Raw genomic sequence first — 26,613 nt, forward strand, 5'->3', positions numbered from 1 at the left:
TACTTTGGGAATGGGTTTTTCACACGGATTAGTGAGAGAAAACAGCTGTTCTGATCTTTTCTCCTAAGAAAATGTTTCTTTATTCTGGGTCTCTGTTGTTGCCATACAGTCTATGGGAGAGCACATACTGGCTGCAGGAAATAGTTCTTTATTCTGGGTCTCTTTGTTGTTACAATACGGTCGAAAGGAGAGCACACACTGGTTATAGGAAGTATGTCTTTATTCTAGGTCTCTTTATTGTTGGAATAAAGTCTACGGGAGAGCACACATGGATTATGGGAAATATTTGAACCCCAGGTCTTTTTTTAATTTATTATTTATAAACTCAGAGACAAAGATACGACAGGGCATAGGAAGATAGGAGGGAACATCATAGAAGGTGACACCAGATGCCAGGTTACAGACAAACAGCCTGGCTACAGAACAACTGTTCAGATGAGAGAAGGACCCACAGTGGAAGAAAAACAAGGAAACTGTCTATTGTTCTGGGCTCTGCTGAGTGGAGACTCACATCACTAGAAGAGAAGGGGAAAGATGGGTCATTTTACAGCTCCTACAAAGCCAAGAGCTAGACCAGGTGTGGTGGCACACCTATAAACTCAGTTCTCAGGAAACTAAGAAGGAGAACTGGAAGTTTGAGGCTAGCCTGGGCTATATAACAAGACTCTTGTCTCAAAAGACAAAGAGACAAAAAAGGAAAGGGAAGAAAAGGATAGGGTGAGAAAATAAAAGAGGGGGAAAAAGAAAAAGAAAAACCAAGACGCTGTTAACAGTAGCGTTAGGAAACCAGAAGGGCCAGCAGAGAATCAGAGTGGCCCTGAGGAGCCAAATGTGACTCTCCGAGAACTGTGGCAGCGCGACATTAAAAAGACAAGATACAGGGAACTGTGTAGGCTTGAACGGCTAATACACACCTGTAATCCCAGAACTGGGGAAGCAGAGAGACAAGAAGATTGAGAATCCAAAGCCATCTTGGACTACGTTTGAGTGTGAGGCAAGCCTGGATTAAATAATGAGACCATTTAACATACAGGTGTGCCCTGGTGGGACTCAATGGATCACGCCTTAAAATGGAAAAAAACAGACAAGACGTAAATGAAATCATATTACTTGGAGATGAAGAGGTAATTGTCCAAAAAAAAAAAAAAATTGGCAAGGGTGATTGAAAATGATCATCCCTCCAGATGAAAAGATATAAACAGGAAACTGTTGTGGTTTTCTAAGAATTGCATACTAAGTTTTGCAGAAAGGTGGAAGAAAAAAAATAGTGTTTCTGCCATGATGAAATGAGTATTTGAAGACGTGGATAAGTCTAACATGCTCTGAACAATATGCAGTATATACATCACAAGATCAGTATATACATCACAAGATACCCTTCTGATAAAGGCAAAAGTTAAACTCTACAAAAGGAAAAACGTGGCGACATATGGAGTCAGCAGAGACACATATTTACAGGTGACTGAGTAAAGGACGTAAGGAGTAGGCATGCACTCTAAGAATATCACTCAGCTATTAAAGGAATAAAGTCCCATCGCCTGTGCCTAAATGGATGAAATAGGAAGAAATATCAAGTGAAGTCATCCAGATACCCCAAGATGAACCCCCATGCTCCCAGACCCTTGTGGGAGTTAAAAATATTAACCTCCAAGAAGGAGAGAGCTGAGTGTTGGTGATTAGAAGCTAGAGAGTGTGGGGGAGGGAAAGGAAGTGCTGGCATAATGGGTATGGACATGAATGAGGAACAGTAAGGGCCAATGTTCTGTAATTCAGGAACTGTACAGTACCACAACCTGTTATGCAATTCATAAAGAACCAAGAAGGAAGCTTGAAGACACAAACACGTACACACACACACACACACACACACACACACACACACACACACACTACACACACACACACACACCATTACTGTGTACAAGGGGATAGAAATGCTAACCATCCTGACTCAATCATGACTTAATACTGAGTTCCCATACCGTGTCTTTTAGATGATATGTGTGCTAGCTATATCATCTAAAAGAGAAAAAAAAAACCATATGGAATGGAAAAAATAAACAACAAAGGGGGAGTTTTAAATAAGAAAAGCAATAATGCATTAAGATGAGTTTCCCATTATAAAAGATACTCAATAGAGTCTCTAAAACTTCATTTATAGACAAGGAATGAAGATCAATATCAAGTATGGGCAAAGTGGTGTGTATTTGTAATAACTTCAGGAGGTGGAGCATCAGCTGATCAAAGCTAGCCTTGGCTACAAGGCTAATTGAAGACCAGCCCGGTCTACATGAGGACTCCCAGGCCAACCAGGCCTACCTATTGAGGCTTCGTTTTATTTGTTTGGTTTGGTTTTAAGAAATAAATTACCCTCAAACACAGTTTCTTAAAACAAACCTTCAAGAGGATGGAAAGTCAGCTCAATGGTTAAGAGCACTGGCTGCCGCTCCAGAGGGCTTGAGTCCGAGTCTCAGCACTTCCATGGCAACTCACGATTGTCTGTAACTCCGGTTCTAGGGGATTCAGTGTCCTCTTCCAGCCTCTGTGGGCATCAGGCATGCACATGGTACATAAACATGCACGCAGGCAAAACAACCATAAATAGTAATTAATTTAATTTTTAAAACTTTAAAGGTGTAAAATATAAGAATGTGACCACATTTTCCTCCGGTCTGATGAGCAATAGGCAGTAGGGACTCACCTATAGGGTGCCCTCCACAGGGACAGGGCGGCTAGAATTTTGGAGAGCCATGTTTGAGCTACACCATCTGACCCAGACTCTTGAGTCTTCAGTTGTTAATCTGGCCTCCTGTTCTACCTCTGATTCTTAGACTCTCTGTCACAGCTAACTCTCTGATTCTTAGACTATCTGTCACAGCTAACTTGCCCCCTCACCCTGTTCCACTGGCCTCCTGTCCAAACGCTTCCATCTGTCTCCTTTGCTCAGACCCATTCCTCACCAGACCCTCGTGTTCCCATCTGCCGTGGCAACCCTCTGCCTCTCCTCAGCCTCCTTCTTCATGCCCAGCTCCTGTCAAAAGTTGGCTAAGTGTGTTTTGAAATGCCAAGGCAAATGGGCTGGAATGCGGAGAATCTCTGGCTGTGCTTAGTCTTGAAAGTCTGCACAGCAGCTGAGGTCAAATGTGGAAAGACTTAGAAAGTTTGAGTAGACATACATGGCTACCTCAGACCCCATCAGTCACCCTGGACAAGCTAATGTGGATCCCAGTGTCTCCCTTCTTTTGTCTCTTACAGAGTGCTCCTAAATTTTCAACCTATAGGTATCCTTCCAGCCTCCTCTAAGTGACCTGTTTTGGTCTCATTTGAAGCTGTGACAAGACTTTCTGACTTTACATGAAGTGGCATCTGAGTGGCATTCCACAGCAATCTGCCTCGCCCCGCAGATTGATAGGCTGAGTCCTGCTGTCTCTCAACGTGTGTGACACTCACTGTTAGATAGCTTGAGATTGGAACCAGTTGAGGAGTCTGATTAAAAGCCCCAGGCTGGGAAGGCAATCCCAAGTGTGAAATTTAACAGGCTCTCCCAAAACAGCTTGTCCTGATGGAGGAGAGCCAGAGGTGGTTTGGGAAGCTGGCTAACAAAACAGATACATATCCCTGCTATCAGAGACTTGGTCCGTGGCAGTAATGTTTGGCAAGTTGACCAACAGGGAACCTAGATAAGTGAACAGATGGACCGCTAATAAAAGATCGGAGGGTCTTTCATCATTTCTCAAACGGCCCTCGCCCACCTAAGAGATACCCAGTTCCCCTGAAAGAAGATTATGTAAAGGATTCAATTAAATCCTTCCCTCCTTCCCACCCCACCCCCACCCCCTTCAACTGCAGTGGAATCAGAAGCTCTGACGTGAAGAGGAAAAGAATAGCTGAGCAACTTCTAATTTTGCAACCCCTTGGGATTAGATGCTGGATTCAGCCGTGCAGAGAGTCCTGTTCCATATTTTGAGAGCGCTGCCGGCGGCAGCTTCCAGAGCGATGGGTTTCCAAAATAGACCACGAGTTCTGCGTCCATCTCTGACTACTGATATTTAGTTGCTGAAGTACAAAGCCAGGCGTGTGGTTAGATGATGTTAAGCTTGCGTTTGGAAACTGTGGTGACCTGATCATCGTATTTAAACTGAGAAATGCAGAGACGCACATTCTCCTGGCTTCCAGGGAAACTCTTGAAATATTCACACATCCCAAGGTGACACAGCTCATCCTTGCTCCAGGGCAGCTGTGTCCATGATTTTCGGAAGCATGCCATCCCTCCCTTGCTCACAACGATGCTTGGGAAAGTTCCTAAGAGTGGAAGAAACCATAGGCTCTGGCTAAAGCCGGCATGCTTTATTCTCTCTGTGGTCGCAGACTGATTTCCACCGAAGGTAGTCATAAATAAGTGAGATACAGCTCTCAGATAGTAATAAGTTAACTGAATTCAGTTCACAGAGGACTGTGTAAGGTCCAGGACTAGTCACGGGACCTACACACTTGGTTAAATATGTGTTTGGAAACAGAAAATGATGGGGGTGTGATTCCCTTCTTCATCCCCAATGCCTCGATCAGCTTCCATCTCTATTCCAGCCTGAGTAATGGATAACTTAAGACCCAGCCTCCAAAAGCCAGCCGGGCCAATACTAACATGTGCCTAGATGTAACCAGCAGCCTCCACAAGGAGAGTAACCACCTTTAATATTTTAAATGAAAACCTCCGTAACTCAGAATCATTATAACGGAAGATAATTTCACCACAGAAACACTGATAGCAAACTGGTAATAAATAATACCCAGAGGGGATGGTATCTCCCTGCCTGCTGGACAATACACAATTCTAGAAACTCACAATTTCATACAGTGAGGTGAACAAGGATTTCCAGTGGGTTTAGAGTTGCCCTGGGTAATCATGCTTTAACATGGTGACTATAACTAATTGAAACGTGTTCCCACCACTTAGCCTCATATGCCTTGGTGATATTAATTTGGGGTTATGTGTTTGTGGCCTTTAGGTGAGTGCTGAACAAAATCGGCATCAGGCAGCAACATTGGAGTAATGGGAATTATTCCCCAAAGCAGAGAATAATGGAAAACTAGGTAATGTTTGCATCCAAGATTTTGTAGTATATATTTTTTTTAAAAAGTCATTCCAGGTATGGTGTAATAAAAAGCGTATGCCTTTAGTCCTAACACTGAGGAGACAGAGGCAGGTGGATCTCTGTGAGTTTGAGGTCAATTTGCTCTACATAGTGAGTTCCAGAACATCCAGGGCTACATAGAGAGGTCTTCGCTCAACAAACAAGCAAAGAAAGCAAATCACAAACCAAACCCTGAACTGAGAATGTTCCGTTTCAGGCATTCTCATGGCGGGAGGTGATGGAGTCTCTTCCTGTGATGTTTATCTTCTCGTCTACCTACCATTCAGTGGGATGGTGTCAGTTTGCTGCCTCTCCGGGATGCTCACATAATCTCCGTCTGTGTCTTTCTAGAATGACAGACATGGCGGGACTGATGGAGAGGCTGGAACGTGCAGTCATCCGGCTGGAGCAGCTGTCTGCAGGGTTAGACGGACCTCCCAGAGGCTGCGGGGAAGTGAATGGTGTCAATGGAGGTAGGGCCACCACCTGATGTCATTACTGGTCTTTGTGCAGTTCACTTAGCCCTGCCTTCAACAGGTTTTCCAAAATCTGACTCCCACTTCCTTCAAACCCCTTCTCCTTCCTCTGGGTGTGAGCACCACCTTAACCAGAGGCAAGCAGCCTTGGGGAAAGAACATGAAGGGATTCGTTTTCTTTCTCCCACAAAGACAGGCAGGTTTTATGAACCAGCTTCCGAAAGCAAATTTTAGAAGCTGCAAGCCATAGTCCACAAAAAACGATCGGCATCTGTGCCTCCCAAGAATGCAGTCCACAACCAAAGAGGTGTTGTTCTGTTTTAATGTGTAACCGTATCGTTGAAGGAATTATCAAAGCCAGGACAAGTGTGCTCCATTAGAAGGCACTGAAAGGGATTATGTAGGTTTTCACTCCAAGGCTGAGTCACTGCATTTGACCACTGCAACTTGAACTGAAGCTTGTCCCAGGTTAAGCCAGTGAGGGAGCACAGTCATGACCAGAGCATGTAATCTGACCTCTGAGCATCCCTAACTAGTAGGCCTCTGGTGGGGGGCGGGGTGTACAAGTGCTGAGGGCGGAACCCAGGGTGCTTTTTTGAAAAGAGCTTTTGGGTTGGAGAGATGACTCTGTGGGTAAAGGTGCCTGCCACACAAACCTGGTGACCTGAGTTTGATCCCCAGAACCCACGTAAAGGTGGAAAGGGAGACCCGGCTCCACAGAGTCACCCTCGGATTGCCGTCTGTGTACTGTTGCATAGGTATCCTACACACACATTATGCACACACACACACACACACGCATACATTTTTAAAAAAAGATTTTTTTTTTTCAAAATTTGTAGGATCAAAAATTAAAAGCTAATAATTTTCTTTTAAGCCAGGAGTGGCTGATGCATGCCTTAATCCCAACACTCAGAAGATAGAGATGGCAATCAGGAGTTCAAGGCTAGCTTCAAGTACAGATCTGTCTTAGTTTGGATTTTTTGTTTGTTTGTTTGTTCGTTTTTTTTTTTTCTTTTTGGTTTTTTTTTTTTTGTGTGTGTGTGAAGAAACACCATGACCAAGACAACTCTTAAAAAGGAAAGCATTTAATTGGGGGCTGGCTTAGAGTTTCAGAGGTTTAGTTCATTATCATCATGGAAGGAAGCAAGGAACATCAAAGTGTCCAGACAGACATGGTGCTGGAGGAGCCAAGAGTTCTACTTCTTGATTTGAAGGCAGCCAAGAGGAGACCAGATTCCACATTGGGTAGAACCTGAGCATAGGAGACCTCAAAGCCTACACAGTGACACACTTCCTCCAACAAAACCACACCGCCTCCAATAAGACCACAGCTCCTAATAGTGCCACTCCTTTTGGCTAAGCTTTCAAACACACGAATCTATGGGGTCCATACCTATTCAAACGACCACAATATCTAACTTGAGGTCAGCCTGGGTTACATGAGATTAAAATAAAAAAAACAAAACAAAAAACAAAACAAAAAACTCTGACAGAAAAGGAAAGGAAAGGAAAGGAGAGGAGAGGGGAGGGAAGGGGAGGGGAGGGGAGGGGAGGAGGGGAGGGGAGGGGAGGGGAGGGGAGGAGAGGAGAGGAGAGGAGAGGAGAGGAGAGGAGAGGAGAGGAGAGGAGAGGAGAGGAGAGGAGAGGAGAGGAGGAGAGGAAGAAGGGAGGGGAGAAAGAAAAGAAAAGAAAAGAAAAGAAAAGAAAAGAAAAGAAAAGAAAAGAAAAGAAAAGAAAAGACAAAAGAAATCCAACAGTAAATAGCAGGTGATCCATATGGCAAACTTTAAGCTATTTTAAGCTATCTACAAAGAACTTCCAAAATGGAAATTCCGAATTTCCCAACTTTTGCATGAGCTGTGCTGCATGGTACGTAATTGCCTTAAACATCTATTCGTTGCTCATCTAAAATTAAAATTTCACATGGTGATCTGTGTTGACTATGCAGTTCTATTCCTGACCTGTGTGCACACGCACAGCCTCTCTGACCTGTTTTAAATGCTGCCAGGCTTTGGGGAGCTGGGAAAAGCCTTGGGCAAGAGACCACATCAACACCTCTTTCCCCAGGAAAGATGTGCCTTGCTGCTTCTGGAACATGGGGTGTTTGGGGACCTGTGTGCCCTATTACACGCCACAGAACAGAAAATACTGTGTGAACTTGAAATGTACTGGCTCTGTCTTCCCTCTGAACATGATAAAAACAAAGATGGGCCAGAGTCTCTCTTACAGACAATCTAAGATGCACCCGCGGTTCCTTCTTAAGCCCTTCCATTGGTGCCTGGACCTCATAAACCTCATTTCTATGGCAATGTCTTTCCTCTGTCTCCAGCAACTTGGTCTCATTATGTGCTGGACAGTAAGTGGCTGCAGACATTTCCTTAAGGTCTCTGTCCTCCAGTAAGAAGCCTATAAATGCATAAATTAAAGTTAAATTCCAGGAGATAATAGGTATCTAAATGAACAGGAAAAGCCAATTATTTAAACCTCACACAGTCAAAAAGGTAGCAGACAAAACCAAATGTTTTCTTTACTTAGAGAGAGAGAGTTGGAAAGATGGCTCAATGGGTAAAGAGCTTGCCATGAAGGCTGAAAGATGGGGTTTGGTCCCTGAGAACGCATTTAGAAGCCAGGCCTGTAACCCCAGCACTGTGCACAGAGGCAGGGAATCTGAGCTTTGGGTTCAGCGCGAGATCTTGCCTCAATACCTAAGGTGGACAGTGGCCAGGGAAGCTCCCTCACACCATCCTCAGACCTCTAAGTGCAAAAGCACAGGCGTGCACACCCACATATGAGCAAAGCTGTTCACACGCATGCACATATGGGACATGTACATATACACACAAAAAGAAAGACGTGCCATGAGGGGGGGGAAGGCTAAATAAAACTGGAGGACACAAAAATTTTATTATTTGATATTTAAACAAATGTTTTCTAATTGTTTCCAGTCACTCACTAAAGCGAAGGTCTCCTGAAAAGATTAGCCCGCAATTCATTTGAATTGAAGTGGAATTATTAGCAAGTGGGATAATTAGGGAGATACCAGGAAGGTCCCCATTCTTAAAACATTTCATTTAATCTGGAGAAATGCCATTTTCTCTTCGCAGTCAGCTTTGATGATTCTAAATCCCAGAGCAGCTTCTTAGCCAGATGTGGTAGTATTCACCCATAATCCCAGCACGTGGGAGACTGAGGCACGAGGTGTGTGTGAAATACTTACTAATTAGCCAATTGAGTACCCCCTAAATATACACACTAATACTATATATAGTAATAGTACTATATGTATATATTTATATATATACTAAATATAGTACTATAGACTAGATAGCTAAATACTACATTACTATATTGTATTCTGTATTAAATAAAGCTATGTCTTTTATACTTGAAAGGGAAATTTGAGAAAGAACACAGGCCATTACAAATACATATCATCTAGAAATCAAGAACCTCTCTATAAGTTTTGAGGGTTGTTTTGTTTTGTTTTGCTTTGCTTTGTTTTTCTATCTTGCTTTCCTGACAATCTCGGGCAAGTTCAGCTCCACAGCGGAAGGAATCTTGCAGCCCTGCCCCGTGATGAACATGGTCCTGGGTGCAGGAGACCTCAGATGAATTATACACAGTCCGATTCCTCCAGCATCTTGGCTCTGCCTACGTTACCATTCAGAGTGGAGGATGCTTTGATTAAGAGACGCTCAAAGGATACAGTCTAAGGGAAGAGTAGATCATTAAAGGCTGCCCGGAGGAGGTGTGAACAGAGTCCGGGATGAAAGGGAACTGGGAAAAAATATTCTCTTTCATCATTTTTGCCTTTCGCTAGGCAGCAGCTTCCATCACGTTTCTGGACTCTTTTTTTTTTTTTTTTCACTTTAAATGCTCAACAGAAACCTCTCACACCTCCCTCAGGTCTGTCCGTTCTCAGATGAACGTACACAGAATCTCGGGGCTTGTGCCCTGTTGTATCATAGAAGGTGAAGCTCTACTCTAGCTGATACAGGATAACTCCCTTCGACAGGCTGCTGAGGTGTTTGGCCTCAAGTGTGGGGAGCTGTCAATCACTGCCCTCAACACACTCTGACCCCTCCTTGGGGCTGTAGAAATGGATAATTGGAATAAAAAGAGAAGGAAGTCTTCTCTCTCAGTTTTGTGAGCAGGGATGAAGTATTTGATGAAAGAAAGGAGCTTTGGTTTGAGTTTAAAAAAAAACTGCAAGGACAAATTTCTTAATATTAGGGGAGGAAAGCTAAGGTTTTAGGTTTTGGGTTTGTTTTGTTTTGTTGTTGTTTGTCTGTTTGTTTTTAGTTAGCAAATTAAAATGCAGATTAGGGAACAGAGTGCGCTAGTTGGACGGCTGCGTCGGATGCGCCCTCCACGTGCACAGCACATTGGCTGCTGCTCAAGCCCTGTAGAGATCGATCCAGAATGATGCTCGTTCTCTTCCTGCCCATCCGTCCTCTCCCTTGGAAATGAAGGAGGAAGAAAATGGGTTTGCCCTGAAACCCCTTCTTGCTCAGAGTTCGCTGTCCTCTGAATTCCTGGGGACTCTGGGCAACTCTATAGGTTGCTGTTGTACCTGGAAGAGCTACAGAGGAAGAGGCAGCGACTCTGGGGAGCCTGGGTCAGTTCTAGTTGAGATCTGCCTGTGGTTTGCTCTGTAGTTCAGGCTCTCGCCTGCTCTATCTGCACTTCTGGTCCCTGCTCTGTACCGTGGTGAGGTGCTTCACTGATGGGCTTGGAAGGCATTTGTTACTTTTCTCAGAGGTGTCACAAAATGCCTGATAACAACCAACTTAAAGGAGGGGAAGGGCTTGGTGGGGGGGAGCTCATAGTTTGAGACACATGGGCCATTAAGCCAGAAAGTCTTACTGAGAAACTCCCACTGCAGGAGGCAGTGGGTCACTGGCAGCCTCAGACAGCAAGCAGAGATAAATGCTGGCACTCCGGCTTACTGTCTCCCCATTCAGCCCAGGACTCCTGCTCGTAAGCTGCTGCCCCCCACCACCACCCCAACCCCCCACATTCCTCCAAGATTAAACCTCTCTGTAACTCCGTTACTAAAACCGTGACCCCCCCCAATATTGAGAAATCTATTCTTGCAGTTTATTAAAACTCCAACCAAAGTCCCTGTGAACTATGTACATAGAGGTGTGTCCATTCGGTAGTTCCAAATCCAGTTGAGCTGATAAGCAAGAGAACCATCAGGGTGGAGAGAATAGAACGAATGGTGCTGATCAAAGTCTTTACAGACAAGGAAGGAGACTGGGCCAAGGGGATTTTCCGGAGCCATCGTAAATGTGGGGTGAGCGGAGGAATGAGTGACTGGATAAGTGAGAGGTAACAGTGATGGTATCCAGCCTCCATGTGACCTGTGGCAAGCCAGCCTCGGCTTTCCACAAAAACCACTGGGGAGTAACCAAGCCGTTCTCTTCCACAGGTGTGGCACCGTCCGTGGAAGCTTTTGACAAACTGATAAACAGTATGGTGGCCGAGTTCTTAAAGAACAGCCGAGTCCTTGCTGGTGACGTAGAGACTCACGTGAGTGCTTCTTGTCCCTCGGGCAACCCTAATGGCTTCATGATGTTATTTATTTCTCCTTTCATTTATACATGTATTTATCTGTCCTTCAAGTGTCTACTAATTAAAGCATCAGAAGGTACCAGGAATTCAGAGATGAGTGAGACAAGAGAGTTCTGCCCCACCCCTGCCTCAGAATTTTACCTTTATCTTTATTTTGGGGAAATAAAAGATATACATAACTACATAACCAACTGCAGTATTATAGGTACTACCAAAAAATAAGGAAATAGACAGTGATGTGGAGAGTGCTAGAATCAGGGCTGTTGGTGTAGGAGCTGTAGCGCAGGAGGTGACTTTTGAGCAGAGATCTTCCTAATGGGTCTGCCTGGTACTGTTTGTATTCCAATGCTAATACTGGTTCCTCAAGACCTGGTTGCCTCAGAGATGAGAGAGACAGGCAGGGTTAGAGCAAAGGCCCAGAGGTTGTGAACCAGCTGTTCTCAGCAGAGCAGAAGGCCACTGGAGAGGTGAGTTAGGAAGTGCGGTAGCTTGGAACTAGAGCTGGATAGGACCCGCTGGTCACTGCAGAGGACTTGATTGTGTCCTTGGTGTGTCAGGAAGCTACCAGGGCACCCAACAGAGGGATTAGGGTCAATTCCCTTCACTCTAAGGAAGACCCTCCAACAGAATTGACTCTGGCACCAGGCAGCACCATTCTTCCTCAGGGTGAGACTGAGGCTATTACTGAACACCGGTTAGGATGCAAATATCATCAGAAAACCCCAGAAAATGGAGAGTGTTGGCTTGGGCGTGGCATTCTGTTGGCAGGCATGTAAAATGGTGCATCTGTAAGAGAAAATGGCTTGGCAGGTACAGGAACAATGACAGCATTGTAAACATGAGGTCACACACCCCAACATGCACCCAAAAGCAATGAGGACAGACTTTCAGAGTGGTATTCTGAACAGCATGAGTCTCGGCAGCCAAGAGGTAGAAGCAACTGGAGCATCTACAGACAGACAAATGCATCGAGGAAATGTGTTGTCTGACACTGTGCTAAGGAAAATAAAACTGACACGGACAGGGGTGCGTGCATTTTGTGACTTCTCCTATGTGACACATCTAAAGATGCAAAATTCATAGAGACCGAGAATAGCAATCACCAGAGGCAGGAGTGGGAGGCAATGAGAAATCTCGTTGAGTATCTGTGAAGCCTCAGCTCTACGACAACAAAACCCAGAAGTCTCACGACAACACGAGTGTTTACATAAAGATGGTTAAGATGGTAGTGTGGTTTTTGCTGGTATATTACTGTGTGTGTGGATGTTTGTAAGTGTGTGGCTACACATGAAGGTGTGTGTGTGCAAGCATGTAAGAGTCGACCCCAGATGTCTTTCTTTGGGTGAAATCCACCGTGTGTGTAAAGCAGGGTCCCTCACCGGGGCCTGATACTCACTGAGTGGCTAGGATGGATGGCCAGCTAGTGAGCCTCAGAGATCATCCTGTCTCTACCTTCCCCAGCACTGGGATCACAGCTGTGTACCATGGCTGGCTTCTTACACGGGTGCTAAGGATCAAACATGCCCTTGGTGGGGCCAACTCTTTCCTGGCTGAGCAATCTCGACGACCCATTTTCTTCATGTGATTTTACATAATCATGCAGAGTACATTCCTCATGGTGACATTTCTATCCCCCTGCACCACTAGACTGTGTTCTTCTTTGTCCCCCTTCCCTGATGTCCTCCTCCATGACCCCTGTCCTCTCTGGCTGGCTCCCTTCCTCCGACCGTCCCTACTTTCTTCTTTCGTGTCACAAATATTACATTGCCATCTCTTCTCAATCTTAATATCTCTTCTATCCCTCGTGATCCCCATTCTCGATTCAAGACTGACCAACAGACAGAGAGAGAGAGAGAGAGAATGAGAGAGATGCAAATTTTCTTATGTCTTATCTTCTCATAACTTCTTTTCCGTTAAATCTGGGAGAAAGGGAAAAGTATAGAATCTGGGAATTTCTGGATTGAAATAGATCTTGAAGGATGTGTACTCTGGTCTGCTAGCTACCGACAGATTTCTACCCCGGCAGTTAGTCATTATTTACATCCTGGAAAAGACAGTTTCAGCGTAGGTTTACAGAAAATCTGATGCTTGGATAAAGTTGTTTGAGGTTAGAAGATAATTGGAAAGGGTTCCATCTTTGCTCCGTCTCTGTTGATAGCATATTCGACACCCAGCAGTGGTCTCACAAAGGGATCTGGTGACTTTCCATCCCAGTGGATCCAAGACTGCAATTAAATAACTGGTCAACCAATCACATCACAGGGTACTCGTCTGCCAAAGATGTCCTCCACTGTTATTAAATACTTCTCTTGAAACACTCACTGACCCTTTTAGTTCTGGTTGTCTTTTTCTCTCTGAAAGTTCACATACAGCAAACTCGTGTTGAATTTCTCATATTTACCATACACAGTTTACCTGAAAGCTAAATACATAAAGGAGTGGTACCCCAATGTGAAGAAGACATTCTTGCATGATGCTCTCACAGTGATTCCAGATCTGTGACCTTCAGTTGATGTTGACAGTACGTTTCTGGGGTAGGACAGAACTCTGACTACTAACATCTCACAAAACCCTAGATAGAAGCTCTAACCAGAGAACAACAAGGCTTAGAAATAAGTATGGGAGCTTAGAGTTTTTCCAAAAATGTACACCCTAGTGCAGAGCCTTCTGTTTGCATAGTAAAGAGCTCCTTTACATTCCTTTTAGAATAAAGAGAGGTATAGATGTATTTGGATTTAAATGAAATGCTTTTCCCTCCTCACTTGTCAGCTTATAAGCAGTGCGACTCTAATGAAAATATGTTCTCGATAACGAATACGGAATGATTTACACGTGTCGTGTTTGTGTTAAGAGAAGGAAAACTGAAATCTGAAACGGAACAAAAGAGGAGGAGGGATCCAGAGGGAAAAGAAAAAAAAAAGAGGAAGGGAGAAAGCAAGAGAGAGAAAAGAAAGGAGGAGAGGAAAGACAAGAAAATATAGGGAAAGAGAGCAATAAAAGAGAGAGAGGCTCGCCATCTGAAAACGCAGTCCCTGACTCTGTAACACAAAGAAAAGCACAGACACCCAGCATCCATCTGCCTGTCGCTTTAATAAAGTGAACAAGCAGTTTAGGTCTGTGCCCTCCCAGAGCCCTGTGTCATTGGAGTTAAGCCTGCAGCTGCCACCTCTGTTGCAAGCCAAAAAGTGGGGGTTGGGGGGGAGAGGAGGGAGGGAAGGGTGTCGAACTTTGTTCCAAAAACACACCTGTTGCCTAGAAAAAGAAACCCCCACATACCTGATTGTACAGTACAGAAATCTGAGACGGATATACCACACGCATCATTTCACCCCCCTCCCTCCCAGCTTAACAGCTATTTCACAGATATTAAGAATGAGTAGGCACAGGCAGGCCAACGATTTAACTTCTGTGTCCTCTTGCTGGCTGCTGGGCGGGCTGTAATTTACCCGAACACTCAATAGTCTATTGACAGAGTAGACCACAAAAGGGAGGGGGGATTAATGTTGACAATTAGGACGTTCTGCTGAGCCCAAGAACAGAACAGGTTTAGAAAAGATTAGATCTGGCTAAGCCTCCTTGTAGGCAACAGAAACCAGGGGGCTTATTTAAATTACTCTCCAACCCAAGAACAATGACACAGCCTGTGCCTCCTTTAGAAGAATAAACAATGCGTAATTTTACAATAGATCTTTAGGGTAAACATGGCGGTTGCCCTGGAAGGAAAAGGCTCTCTAAAAACGGTTCTCATATATCATCAACAAGGTCTTGGAAGCCATGGCCCATTAACAATGGACTGGTGTGATACTTGTTGTGTGTTGTGTTGTTTTTCTAAATGAAAAGCCAGAAACATAGCTCAGTTGGTAGAGTGCTTGTCTAGCAAGCACCGTATAAACAAACCTAATGTGGTTATACATGCCTACAGTCCCCAGCACTTTGGAGGTGGAGGCCAGAGGTTCTACACAAGAGTGGGGGTGGAGTGGGTGGGAGGTATAGCAGAGGTGAGTGCTTGAGGACAGCATGGGCTACTTGAGACCTTGTGACCTTGTCTCATCAAGCAAACAAACCCCCAGTTTACAGGAACTAGTCTCTGGCCAGTTGCTGAGTGACTTGACAGTCCCAAAGCAGCTGCCAGTAGCAGCTGGAAATCCCGAGTTCTTCCTGAACATTTCTTGGGGTGGGGAATGTTCATTTCCTTATCTTGATTAGAGTGGATTTAAAAGAAAGCACTCCTATTCATTGTTTCATAAGGGAATCACAATTTAAACGAAAAGACACTAAAATTAGAACTAGGCTACATATGCTGTGGATACAAATCTGAGCTACGTCTTTGTCTTCCCTGACCTCATAACAGATAGGCACACTTAGGCAATTAATAGACACCCTCACTTGTTGGTTGGGGGGAGGGGTTGAGACAGAGTGTCATGTGGCCCAGGTTGGCCTCAAATTTACTTTGTGGTTGATCCTGACCTTGAACTTTCCACCCCACCTCTACCTCCCAAGTGCTAGGATTACAGGTACATACCCACAGGCCTCACTTTTGATGTCTCTCCTGACTACAACCACACCCTGAGAGTCCCTAAGACTTAACTGTAGAGTTAAGTCAACTCTACAGTGGTTGCTCCTTTCAAGCCATTCTGAGTAGTGGCGATCCTGGCAGAGTGGCATCCCTCACCTTCACCATCTCCTTCAGCCATGTTGGCCTTCTAGTTGACTTCCGGTTTTCCCAGTTTCCTGCCTGTTGTTGTAATTAACTGAAGCACTTGACTTTAGTAAGGTTACCACACACAGAGTGTTTTAGCAGTCATAAATCAGTTTGACCAAATGGCAAATATCAAAACGTGATCTGGTCAGGAATTCTGACTCGGGGGTTCCCACAGTCTGTGAAGCCAGCCTCTTTGTTCCTACTGTTGCTAATGACAGCTCTAACTTTCAGATAAGAAAACATTTTGATATCATTCCAGTTATATCTTCTTTTATCCCTCTTTCCCTTGTCCGTCTCTTTCCCTTTCTCTCTCCCTCTTCCTTTGCCCTCCATCCATCCATCGCTTTTACTGTTATTTTTGCCTTTCCCTCCTTCTTTCCTGTCTTTCTTTCTCCCTTATTCTGAGTTTCCTTCTCCCTCCCACCTTTCCCTTTTCCTCCTACCCCCTATACATCTCTCTTCCCTCTCTCTCTCTCTCCCCCTCTTCCTCTCCCCCATTACCCTCTCTTTCTCTCTGCCCCTCTTTCTCTTCTCCCTCTCCCTCTCCCTCTCTCTGTCTCTCTCTGTCTCTCTGTGTCTCTCTCTCTCTCTCTCTCTCTCTCTCTCTCTCTCTCTCTCTCTCTCTTTTCCTCCCTTCCATCTATTTTCTATAGAGAAGACTCTCTACCCTAGTGAAAATAAGTAACATGGGGTGTGTTAAAGGACAGCAAAGACTGGGTTTCACAGCTGGGAATCTTAATGCCCTCCCCGCCCCCCGAGTGCCCATCTGTCACCTTAGCTGATACCTGCTTTGACTTTTTGGGCAGCTGTGGCTCCCATGACCTTTCTCCTCACGAGGAACAAGGTGGGAGACTACAGGGAGGGTGCAGGGTGGTGGAGGGGCAGAAGTCCTCCTGCGTTATGGCTTTTATGCATCACCTCAGAGCAGAAATGACTGAGGGAATGAAGACCTCTGGGTTCCCCCACTTTGTCTCTGTCACACAATCCAGTCCAACACAGTCATTATCATGCTGCGGGCTCCTGAGATACAGAATTCAGGCACTCTCACACCTATCCATTATCATTTCTTCCCAAAAATACGGAGAAAGACTTTTTAACTCTTCGCTGAGGACGTACTTGGCCTCCAGTCACAAGCTTTGCCATGCAGCCCATGTTCCGTTGACTTGCTAGCCTTAGGTAGTGTGGTGGCTAATTCTTGTTGTCACATCGGCTGGATGTAGGATCACCATAAAGACACATATTTTGCATCATCTCTGACAGAGTTTAGAGGAAAGTTCACTTGGACAGGGAAGCAGCATCGTCCCAGGGACTGAAGTTCTAGACTGAGTTTTAAAAGGGTTAGCTAAGCACCAGCCTTAATCTCCCCGCACCCCCATCTCCTGACTGCAGACACCGTGTGAGCAGCCACTTCACACACGGGCCATCATGGCTCCCTGCTCTGATGGGCAGCATCCTCGGAAAACGTGAGATGAAACCAGTCCTTCCTTCCTGAAGTTGTTCTTAGCAAAAGTTACAAATACAGTGGGCAGATTTTTCACTTAAGGAAGTTTTTAGACAAATTCTTTCCATGTCTTGTTGAGAGTGCGGGTTTTAGATTACACTTAGAGTCCAGGGGCTGACCAATAAGAAACTGGACTTAGAACCAAAACACCCTGGAAGTGCCAGCAGGCATCCTAACCACCAGGACCAACTTGTCTGTCTATGAAAAGTAAGCTGCCATTAGATACCCTGCTGGAATAGCAAATCAGGTCCTGGTAAAGAAAAGGTGTACTGTGGTAACTTTCGGGTACACGCAATAGGTTACAATATGACATTTTACACGTGTGCATATTGTTGTGTTTTACAGAAGAAAAAAGAAAAAAGTCAGGGATGTGTTTGATACAGGGACGGTATGGTGCAGAAGGGCATGTCTCTACAGGCCCATCCTGAGGCATTCCTTCCCCCGAGGTACCAGCCACACATGACAGTATAGTATTGAATAGTTAATTTAGGACATGGAAGGGGAGTTGAGGAGGTAGTAGAGACAGAGACACAGAACGAGGAGAGGAGGCTGGCCTTGAATAGGTGGAAGGGGGGAATGGGGAGAGAAGGAGCAGAGAGGGTAAGAGAGTAAGAGAGCTAAAGAGAGAGGAGAGGGCAAGCAGCCCCCTTTATAGTGAGTCAGGCATACCTGGCTGTTGCCAGGTAACTGTGGGGCAGAGCCTAGAAGAAATGCTAACACTGAGAGTGTCTTCACCATATCCATCCCTGGCTCTCTCGGCTTCTCCCACTCCTGCTGAGTCCATTTCTTCTCAACTAGTGCACCACCCCCCTTTTCTCCCTCCCTCCCCCTCTCGCTTTGGTGGCAGTTAATTTAATTAGCATTGTTTACAGGAGCGTGGGCAATGGGGTTTTTGCTAAACTATCCCCTGAGTGCTTTTCTTCTTCATTTTTAGTAATCGAGTTTAATTTAGCTTTTTGAATAAATAATGTATTTATTATTCCGTCAGCAAAAGCTTCTATGTGGGAGGGGCCGTGAGATGATGGGGCCGTGAGCAAAAGCATTTGCAGACAAGCTTAAGGGCCTGAGTTCAATCCCCGGGACCCGCATGTGGAAAGGAAGAACTGACTCTTAACGGTCCACTGAGTTCCACACTTGTGTAGTACAAGCACATGAGCACACATGCACACACACATGCGCGCGCGCGTGCGCACACACATGCACACACACACTGAAGAAATGAATAATACATTAAATTAATATAATTTTAGGAAAAGCTATGTGTTAAGGCACATTTCTGCCCTGCTACAAAGGTCTGAGTGAGTCTCCTAAAAGTTCTTGTAAGGGAAACTAAACTCCTCCATGTTGGGAGCGGGGGTATATTCCAGGGCAGAGGCTTGAGCAGAGGGGTCAGAGCCCTGGAGAATAAATCAAGGCTTCGTTCCCAGTTCTAGCTGAGAAGCAGGCTAGGATAGCACTGAGTGTCCTTGACCTTGGCTCTTCTGTGTCGCCCTGCCCTTGTGATCTTTGATGCCAACTGAAGCAGCAGAAAGTATCTGAGGGGAGGGTCTAGTCTAGTGGGAAAGAGTGTCCCGTCTGGGGGTTGGGGTGTCCAGGTACCAGAGTACACACGTAGAATGAGAAGATAGCTTGTGGGGCAGCTCTCTCTTTCTGCCATGTGGGTTCAGGGGAGGATCAAACTCGGGCCGTGAGGTTTGGAACGGCACAGAGCCATCTCTCCAGCCTTAGTTTTATGCCTTCCATGCAGTTTTCTTTCCCAGAACTTTGACATAGTGGTAATAGATGTTGATATTGGCTTATCTTCTTAATGACATGTATTAATTGTACACAGTAATGCATTTCGTAAGGTATTTTATTCACACGTGGAGTATGCTTTGACCACATCCACTCAGTCATTCCCCTTCCCCCCACTTCCTGTTTATCCTCTCCATTCCCCCAATTTTGCTTCTACTTTGATGACTTGTGTATGAATGATTTTATCTTCTAGAATAATCTAAGACCCACAAATAGAGAGAAAACACACAATATTTGCCCTTCCTGATTTTGACTTATTTAGTATGAGTTCCAGTTACATTCATCTTCCTGCAAACAGAGTAATTTCGTCCTTCATGATGGCTGAATGAAGTCCTACTGTGTGCATGACGTCATGTTTTCTTAGCCTTTCATCTGCTGATGAGCACCCAGGCCAGTTCTGGCTTGGCTCTTGTGACCCATCCCAATTATCTCTGCGGTGGGTTTCTTTGGGGCCGCTCACCTATGCAGGGGGCGGATAGCTGCCTTATACGGAGCTCCACTGTTAATCTTCTGAGGAAGATCCGCCATACTGATCTCTACAATGGCTGGAATAGACTGGTTCCCATTCGCACCAGCCTCTCTCCTGAGACATAAAAATATCTTCTCCCTTCATTTCCTCCCTGGCAGTTGCTGCGGTTTGTTTTTTTATCGATTTGGCTCTTCCAAAAACTGTGTACGTGTAAGGAGGCTGTGTGTGCATTTGTGATGCCGGCTTATCTTTAATGCTGGATGTTGAGTCTGGGCAGGGCTCATGCATGTTAGGTAAGTCCTCACCTCTGAATAATCACTTTTTAACATGGACTTGTTTATTTATGCGGGTGGGGGCGTGCAAGAGTGAGGAGGTCAGAGGACAACTTACAGTGTAGGTTTTTCTTCCTTCCACCACCTGAGTTCCAGGGATCGAGTTCAGGCCATCTGTCTTAGCAGCAGACCCCTTTGCCCACTGAACCATCTCGCCAAGACCCAGTATAATCATTGTTAGTGTCCAAATCCATGCCTTCTCTGTCTAAGCGACAATAGTATTAAAATCGGGTCAAAGGTTGGCTTGAGCATCCCTGGATGGAGACAAGCATATGACTTTTCTCTGTAGATGTTTAACATGATGGTTGATATTTACATAGCTCCTAATTCTGAGCCAGTCTTGTATTTCAGGGGACTAATTGCTCTGTGTTGCCTTCCAAATGTTTGACAAAGGGATACAGGAAGCTTTGGGAATCATAGGAGAGCTACCTTGTTTATCATAAAGTATGCAGTCTGGGCTTCCACATTGTACCCAGCCTGAAGATTGCAGCCAAGTGGGACTCGAAGAGCTTGGGATACTGAGGCAGGAAGGTCCAGAATTCAATGCTGGACTGGGCTAACTAGCAAGACCTGGAAAGGGGCTGGGAAGATGTAGACTTTGGAGCTTTACCATTACCATAGTATTAAATACTTAAGTCATTTTAAATCCCTTCTTTATGTTCAGGGCAGTTTAAACATACCATTTATTCTTACATCAAATCTCCTGTTCAAATAAAAAATGGTATTTTTTAGCATTGAGTTAAGGTGTAGCCTACAGATTTGAACTGTGTTACTTCCGTTTGTTTGTTTGTTTGTTTGTTTGTTTGTTTGAGTCCGGATTTCTCTGGGTAGCCCTGGCTGTTCTGGAATTCTCTGTGTAGACCAGGCTGGCCTTGAACTCAGAGATCCACCTGCCTCTGCCTTCCAAGTTCAGGAATTAAAGGCATGAGCAACTACTGCCTGGTAAATTGTCATTTTGGGAGGAGATGTCTTCAAATTAACTTTAAAGTAGCAATAACATTTTTTTTTTCTATTTTACGTCTTAACTAAATTTTCTGATTTTCAAACTAAAAAGTCGTACTAATGTGTAGGGACTGTGGTGAGCCCTGGTTCTTTTACTCCATTCACAACCCTTTTGGCCTATTCTGCTGAACTATGTTGGGAGAGGAAGAGCCTTCACAATGAACTCAGCCCGGCAGGCAGGACTGCTGTTAGTAAAGGATTGTTTGGGTGCAATTGAATTCTTTGGTTGAGTAAACCAAGCCAAGCTGAGTCCTCACCAGAACTGCAGAATCTGAGGGGAAATCTGCTCTCTGCAGAGCTGGCAATTCAGTAGGTGGAAAGTCACGGGCAGGGAGGGAGGGTCGGAAACAGGTTGCACTTCCAAACTGGCCATGTGTCTTTTTCACAGCGGGTTGGGGAATGGGGTGAGGTGCTTAGATCAGGTTCTGAAATCTCTGCAGCTTTGGGCCCTCATATAATGATGGATGCCACTAGGAGTCCTAGGAGAGAGTTATGGCCCTGGCTTTCCCAATCCTCTTTGAGTTCATTGGCTTAAGCAAACAGAGCAGCCAGCATATACAGGGATGGATTCAGAACAGGTCCAGGCGGGGTGTGTGTGTGTGTGTGTGTGTGTGTGTGTGTGTGTGTGTGTGTGTGTGTGTGTGTCTGAGAGAGAGAGAGAGAAAGAGAGAGGAGAGAGAGAGTTGATACCTCTTGAGTTGAATCTGGGAAGAAAGTAGACTAATGAATGAGTCCTGGATAAATGGAATCACTATGTAAAAGAACAGCATGTATGCATAGTTCAGTCCAGGTCGGAAGTTTATCGCAACATTATCTGCAGTGGTTGAGCTAGGGAAGCAACAAGGGTGTACAAGAACGGAGGAATGGACAAGAAAATGTAGCGGATGGAAACAGAGGGGGGTGGGGTAGATTTATTGCAGTCATAAAGAAGGAAGTAATTGGCAAGAAAATGGATGCAACTGTAAACATAATTGATAAATCAAGGCAGTTTTGTGAAAAATGAATGTGTTTTCTCACATTTGTGGTCCCTAGCTTTATGGAGATACATAAAATCATGCGTGCATATGTGTAGAAGCTGAACTGTCTGGGAGAATAAAAGGAACTAGTGGGAGGGGGAGGGACAGCGCAGGGGCAGAAGAGGGAGAGAGTGTAGAGAGAGTATACACAATGTACAGTGTACATTAGAAGCAGATGTCCTTATTTACACAGTGAGACCTCACAATGAATTTTTAACATCTTTATAAAAAGAAAGTCCTAGGCTGGAGAGATGGCTTAGTGGTTAAGAGCACTGACTGTTCTTCCAGATGTCCTGAGTTCAATTTTCAGCAACCACATGGTGGCTCACAACCATCTGTAATGGGATCTGAGGCCCTCTTCTGGTATGTCTGAAGACAGCTACAGTGTACCCATACACACACAAATGGAAAAAAAAAATCTTAAAAAAACAAAACAAAAAAGCCTCTCTGTGAGCCTTGGCTACCCTGGAACTAGCTCTGTAGACCAGGCTAGCCTTGAACTCACAGAGCTCCAGCTGCCCCTGCCTCCTGAGTACTGGGATCAAAGGTGTGAGCTACCACTGCCCGGCCACATCATTTTCCTAGAATTTTCTCCTCAAACATAGCCTCTCCCTGGGTTATTTTCTATCAGAAGTTAAGTCACACTGCCAAATACCACAAACTAAGTGTCCTGTCCCTTGCTGTCCCTTTTATGTCTCATCCTCCTCTCTTCTCTTTCCCCATATTTCTACAACAATGCCAATAATGGGAACATTTGCTTTGGGGGTTTTGTTTGGGTTTTTTTGTTTGTTTGTTTGTGTGTGTGTGTGTGTTTTTGGTTTATTTTGGGTTGGCTTCTTTTGTGTGTGAAACCAGGTTTCACGTTCCCTAACTTAGCCTGAGACTCAGTTGACAGCCGAGGGTTGCCTTGAACCTTTTTATTCTTTAATCTCAAACATTTTAACCCCCTGCCTCCACCTCCTGAGTGCTGGGATTGTGGGTGTATGCCCCTCCCTGGTTTATTGAGTGCTGGGCATTGAACCCGGCTTTGTGTATGCTGGGCACGCACTCTACAGAGTTCTGCCAAGCCAGAGTCCCTGCTTTGTTCTGTCTGGATTTCAGAATGATACAATCACGGGAGGACATTATGGCTTCATGCTCTGTCCTAAAATGCAGAGTTCTTTATATTCTAATTTTATTTAGACGATCTTGTTATGTCTACATGAAATATACACACCGTTCTCAAAAAAATTCCTCATAATGCCATATTTGGTACCTACAAGACACACAGTGTCTGTCAAACACGTGGGTGCCCAGTCCATGAATCTTTGATTTTAAGAGAAGTGTCTGCCGATCTGTTACCGTGCACATAGCAATGACAAACTTTGCCTCTCATCTTCACTATATTTTTCCCTTTCTAGTTGTAATTAAATAGTAGGTTAACAAAAAATTGGATTGTTTTTAAAACCTGACAGTTCACATGTGTATTCATAAATACGTTTTATGTATAAATATGTTTTTAACATAGTGTAAGTCAAATCCTTTTAAAACATCACATATATAATACCTTACTCATTGAACAGGATGTTCAATGAACTAAGAATTTCTCTCTCATGTGTGGTCCATGGGTAAATGTGTTCCCTTTCACTAAACTCTTTGAGGATGGGCCTTACTCTGTAACACAGGCTGGCCTTAAACTCATGACAAATCTCCTGCCTTGGCCCCCTAAGCGCTGGGAGTGCAGACCGGAGCCATTAGGCCTCTTGACGAATACTTGAGTTTTAGCTACTTTAGTTAGAGATTGTTCAGGCCCACTGGCTGAATGCTAGGGGTTATTGCAAGATTCAAGAAACAAATAGTTTTCTCCCAACCTCTCAGTTTCCAGAACTATGGCCACAAGAAATGAGTAACAAGCGTTTGCCAAACAATAGCATAAAAATTAATATCTAGGTGAATGAATCAAATTATTGATATGTAATTTAATCAGCGGATGAGTTGATTTGCTGGAGCTGATGATTTGAATTAAGCCGAGTCTAGACTAGCAGTCAGAAATAAATGACCAAGGCCAGATTTTTAAGGCATAAATTAGCAATAAAGTATTGAGAGAGAGAGAGAAACAGAGAAAGAGAAAGAGAGAGAGTTAGATTTTTGTATCTCTGTAGAAGTTTAACATACACACACACACCTATACTCTACACAGGCACACACACATATACACACGTACACACACACTGAATTTATCAACACTCTGACAATCTTTTAGCTAGCTCCCTCTATCTCTTTGCTCCTGTTTTGTTTTGTGGCTGTAGATAGGGAACAGTTGAAAAACTGGCTCTTAGGCAGCTTAAGAAAGCAAGACAAGAATTCTTAAGGAAGGAGTAAATCCACCAATTTACTGCCAGTTTTGGGAGGTAATCACTGGCAACCAGCTGAGCTCAGTCGGAGACAAGATACTTCTGTGACCCTGACTGTAAGTATTTCCAACTGAAGGTCAGAGTTATAAAAAGAAATCAAATTTTGTTTGGTTTCTCGGTTTGGCCTGGGGTTTGGCATGATAATCACACACGCACATACAGATACACACACACGCAATCAGTGTTCAAAAGCATAGCTATTAGACAAAAGCAAACACTGGAGCCCGGAAGCAAATGTTACAAAATTAAATTTTTAGCTAGGGGTTCCCTGTGTATTTCCAATAATCAAATCTCCCTGGCTTCATGAGACCATCGCTGCGTGTGTATTTCTATCATGGTAAACATCTAGGAGAGAATGGAAAAACCCAGTAGATTGTCTCAACACATCCAAATACGGATGTCTTAGACAACTCAGGAGTCATTTGTCACACTCCCTCATGGAAGCCACGGATGGTGTGTGCCAGGCCAGAGGCGGGGCTACCCTGTAAGCATTGTGCAGATGGCGTTGAGCTTTTAGGTGGGTACCAGAGCTGGAGGATGCTGAAGACTTCTACAGCAACCAAATGGGGTGATTTGAAGTGTCCTGGATTTAGTAATAGGAAAACAAAACAAAACAAAACAAAACAAACAAAAAACTGAGATTTTATTTGTCTGGTCTTCTTAAGTTTTTTTTTTTCTTCTGATGAGATATTTTAAGTTTTACAAATGCTCCTGTGATGGGTGATTAAAAGGAAAAACCCCATTTTCCAACAGCACTTTGGGTATGACAAAATGCTAGGAAGAAATCTCCTACGGTGTTTTCGGTTAAACGACAATAACATTGAGTGAAAAATGGCCATTTGTTATGAATGCTGATACCCAGGGGATTATTCACTTAATTAGAGAAAGGCAAAGATGCGGGGGGGGGGGGGGGGGCGGGGTAGTGTTCTGTGGAGAGTCTGACTGCTTTCTGCTGAATGCGAGCCTAGGCTCTCTCCGGCTTTCACTACCAGACTGGGCTCTCCCTTCTCTTTGTGAGGGCAGAGTCGCCATCTCTGATGCCTGGCAACCATTGTAAGGGGAATCTTGGAACTCCCAAGAGGGACAAGAGAGACAAGGGACGAGATTTTGAGAGTGGGATTAAAAAGAGTATGGGTGGGAGGTGATCTATGCTCGAAGAAAGATTTACCTCATTAAGAATAAAGTCCAGGAGGCTAGACTCTGGCCCGCCAACAGTAAGCATTCTTTGGAGGTAGGATTCCCAAAATCCTTTGCTTTCTGAATGTCCATGTCTTTACAAAGACATTTTATAACAAACCTTCGGGACTGCTATCACTAGAGGAAGAAAGGACTAGTTAGTTTTCAAACTGGATTGAAAAAAAAAAACTGGAGTCAGTATACCACTTGAGGGGCTATTTACTAAGGCCACCAACAGCAATACAAAGTAAAGAGAAACTTTACTTTGCACCAGGAAGGTTTCCTCACCCAGCACACATTGCTGGGCTGCAGACTGCCCTGTGCCTGGGTTATCTGTGGAACTGGCCAGCTGTCTTTATGGCAAAGGACTTTTCTTTTTCCTTCCTTTCTTTCTTTTTTTCCCCCAGTATTGTTTTTTTTCTCTCTTATTCAATTTTAAACATTTTTTATTTATTTCTATTTCATGTGCCTTGGTGTTTTGCCTGCATGTTGTTTATCTGTAAAACGGCGTCGGATTCCCTAGAACTGGAGTTACAAATAGCTGAGATCTGCCACATGATTGCTGGGAATTGAACCTGGCCTCTCTGGAAGAATAGCCAGTGCTCTTAACATGTACACATGTGCACCAGCATCACACACCAGGCACACAGGTACACATGTGCAGCAGCATCAAACACCAGACACACATGTTGAGCAGCAGCACATACCAGGCACACATGTACGCATGTGCTATAGCACCACACATCAGGAACAGATGTACACAGGTACAGTGCCATCACCCACCAGGCACACCTGTACATTGACATCATACACCCTCTGAGCCATCTCTCTAGCCCCACAAGGGGCTTTTCACAGTCAAGTATGTATGGTGGGATCTGAAATCCAATGCTGGTGGACCTGGTTGGTGAGTGAATAGTATCAGGTGCCTCCCTACATGTTCTAGCCACTGGATATCAACTTTATCTCCCTGTCTTGCATTTGCTTTTCTGTGTTAGTAAGACAGATGACTGTAAAGGGATCTAGCTTTTGTTGAGTCCTGA

General features: G+C 44.5%; 1 protein-coding gene across 3 annotated transcripts in view; it reads left to right on the plus strand.

The window, feature by feature from the left end:
• Cap2 (CAP, adenylate cyclase-associated protein, 2 (yeast)) overlaps nt 1–26,613 on the plus strand; it is a 148,379-nt gene that overhangs the window by 18,029 nt on the left and 103,737 nt on the right. For 2 of the 3 annotated variants that reach the window (NM_026056.4, XM_006516946.2), the window contains exons 2-3: nt 5,484–5,605; nt 11,046–11,146. In NM_026056.4, coding sequence (NP_080332.1) covers nt 5,485–5,605; nt 11,046–11,146 — 222 coding nt within the window. In that variant the 5' untranslated portion in view covers nt 5,484. Of the gene's footprint in view, nt 1–5,011; nt 5,092–5,483; nt 5,606–11,045; nt 11,147–26,613 lie in introns of those variants that run through there. The other variant, XM_030247379.1, reaches the window with a different exon arrangement.

This window comes from Mus musculus, chromosome 13, assembly GCF_000001635.26.
Source record: "Mus musculus strain C57BL/6J chromosome 13, GRCm38.p6 C57BL/6J".
Classification (NCBI taxonomy): domain Eukaryota; kingdom Metazoa; phylum Chordata; class Mammalia; order Rodentia; family Muridae; genus Mus; species Mus musculus.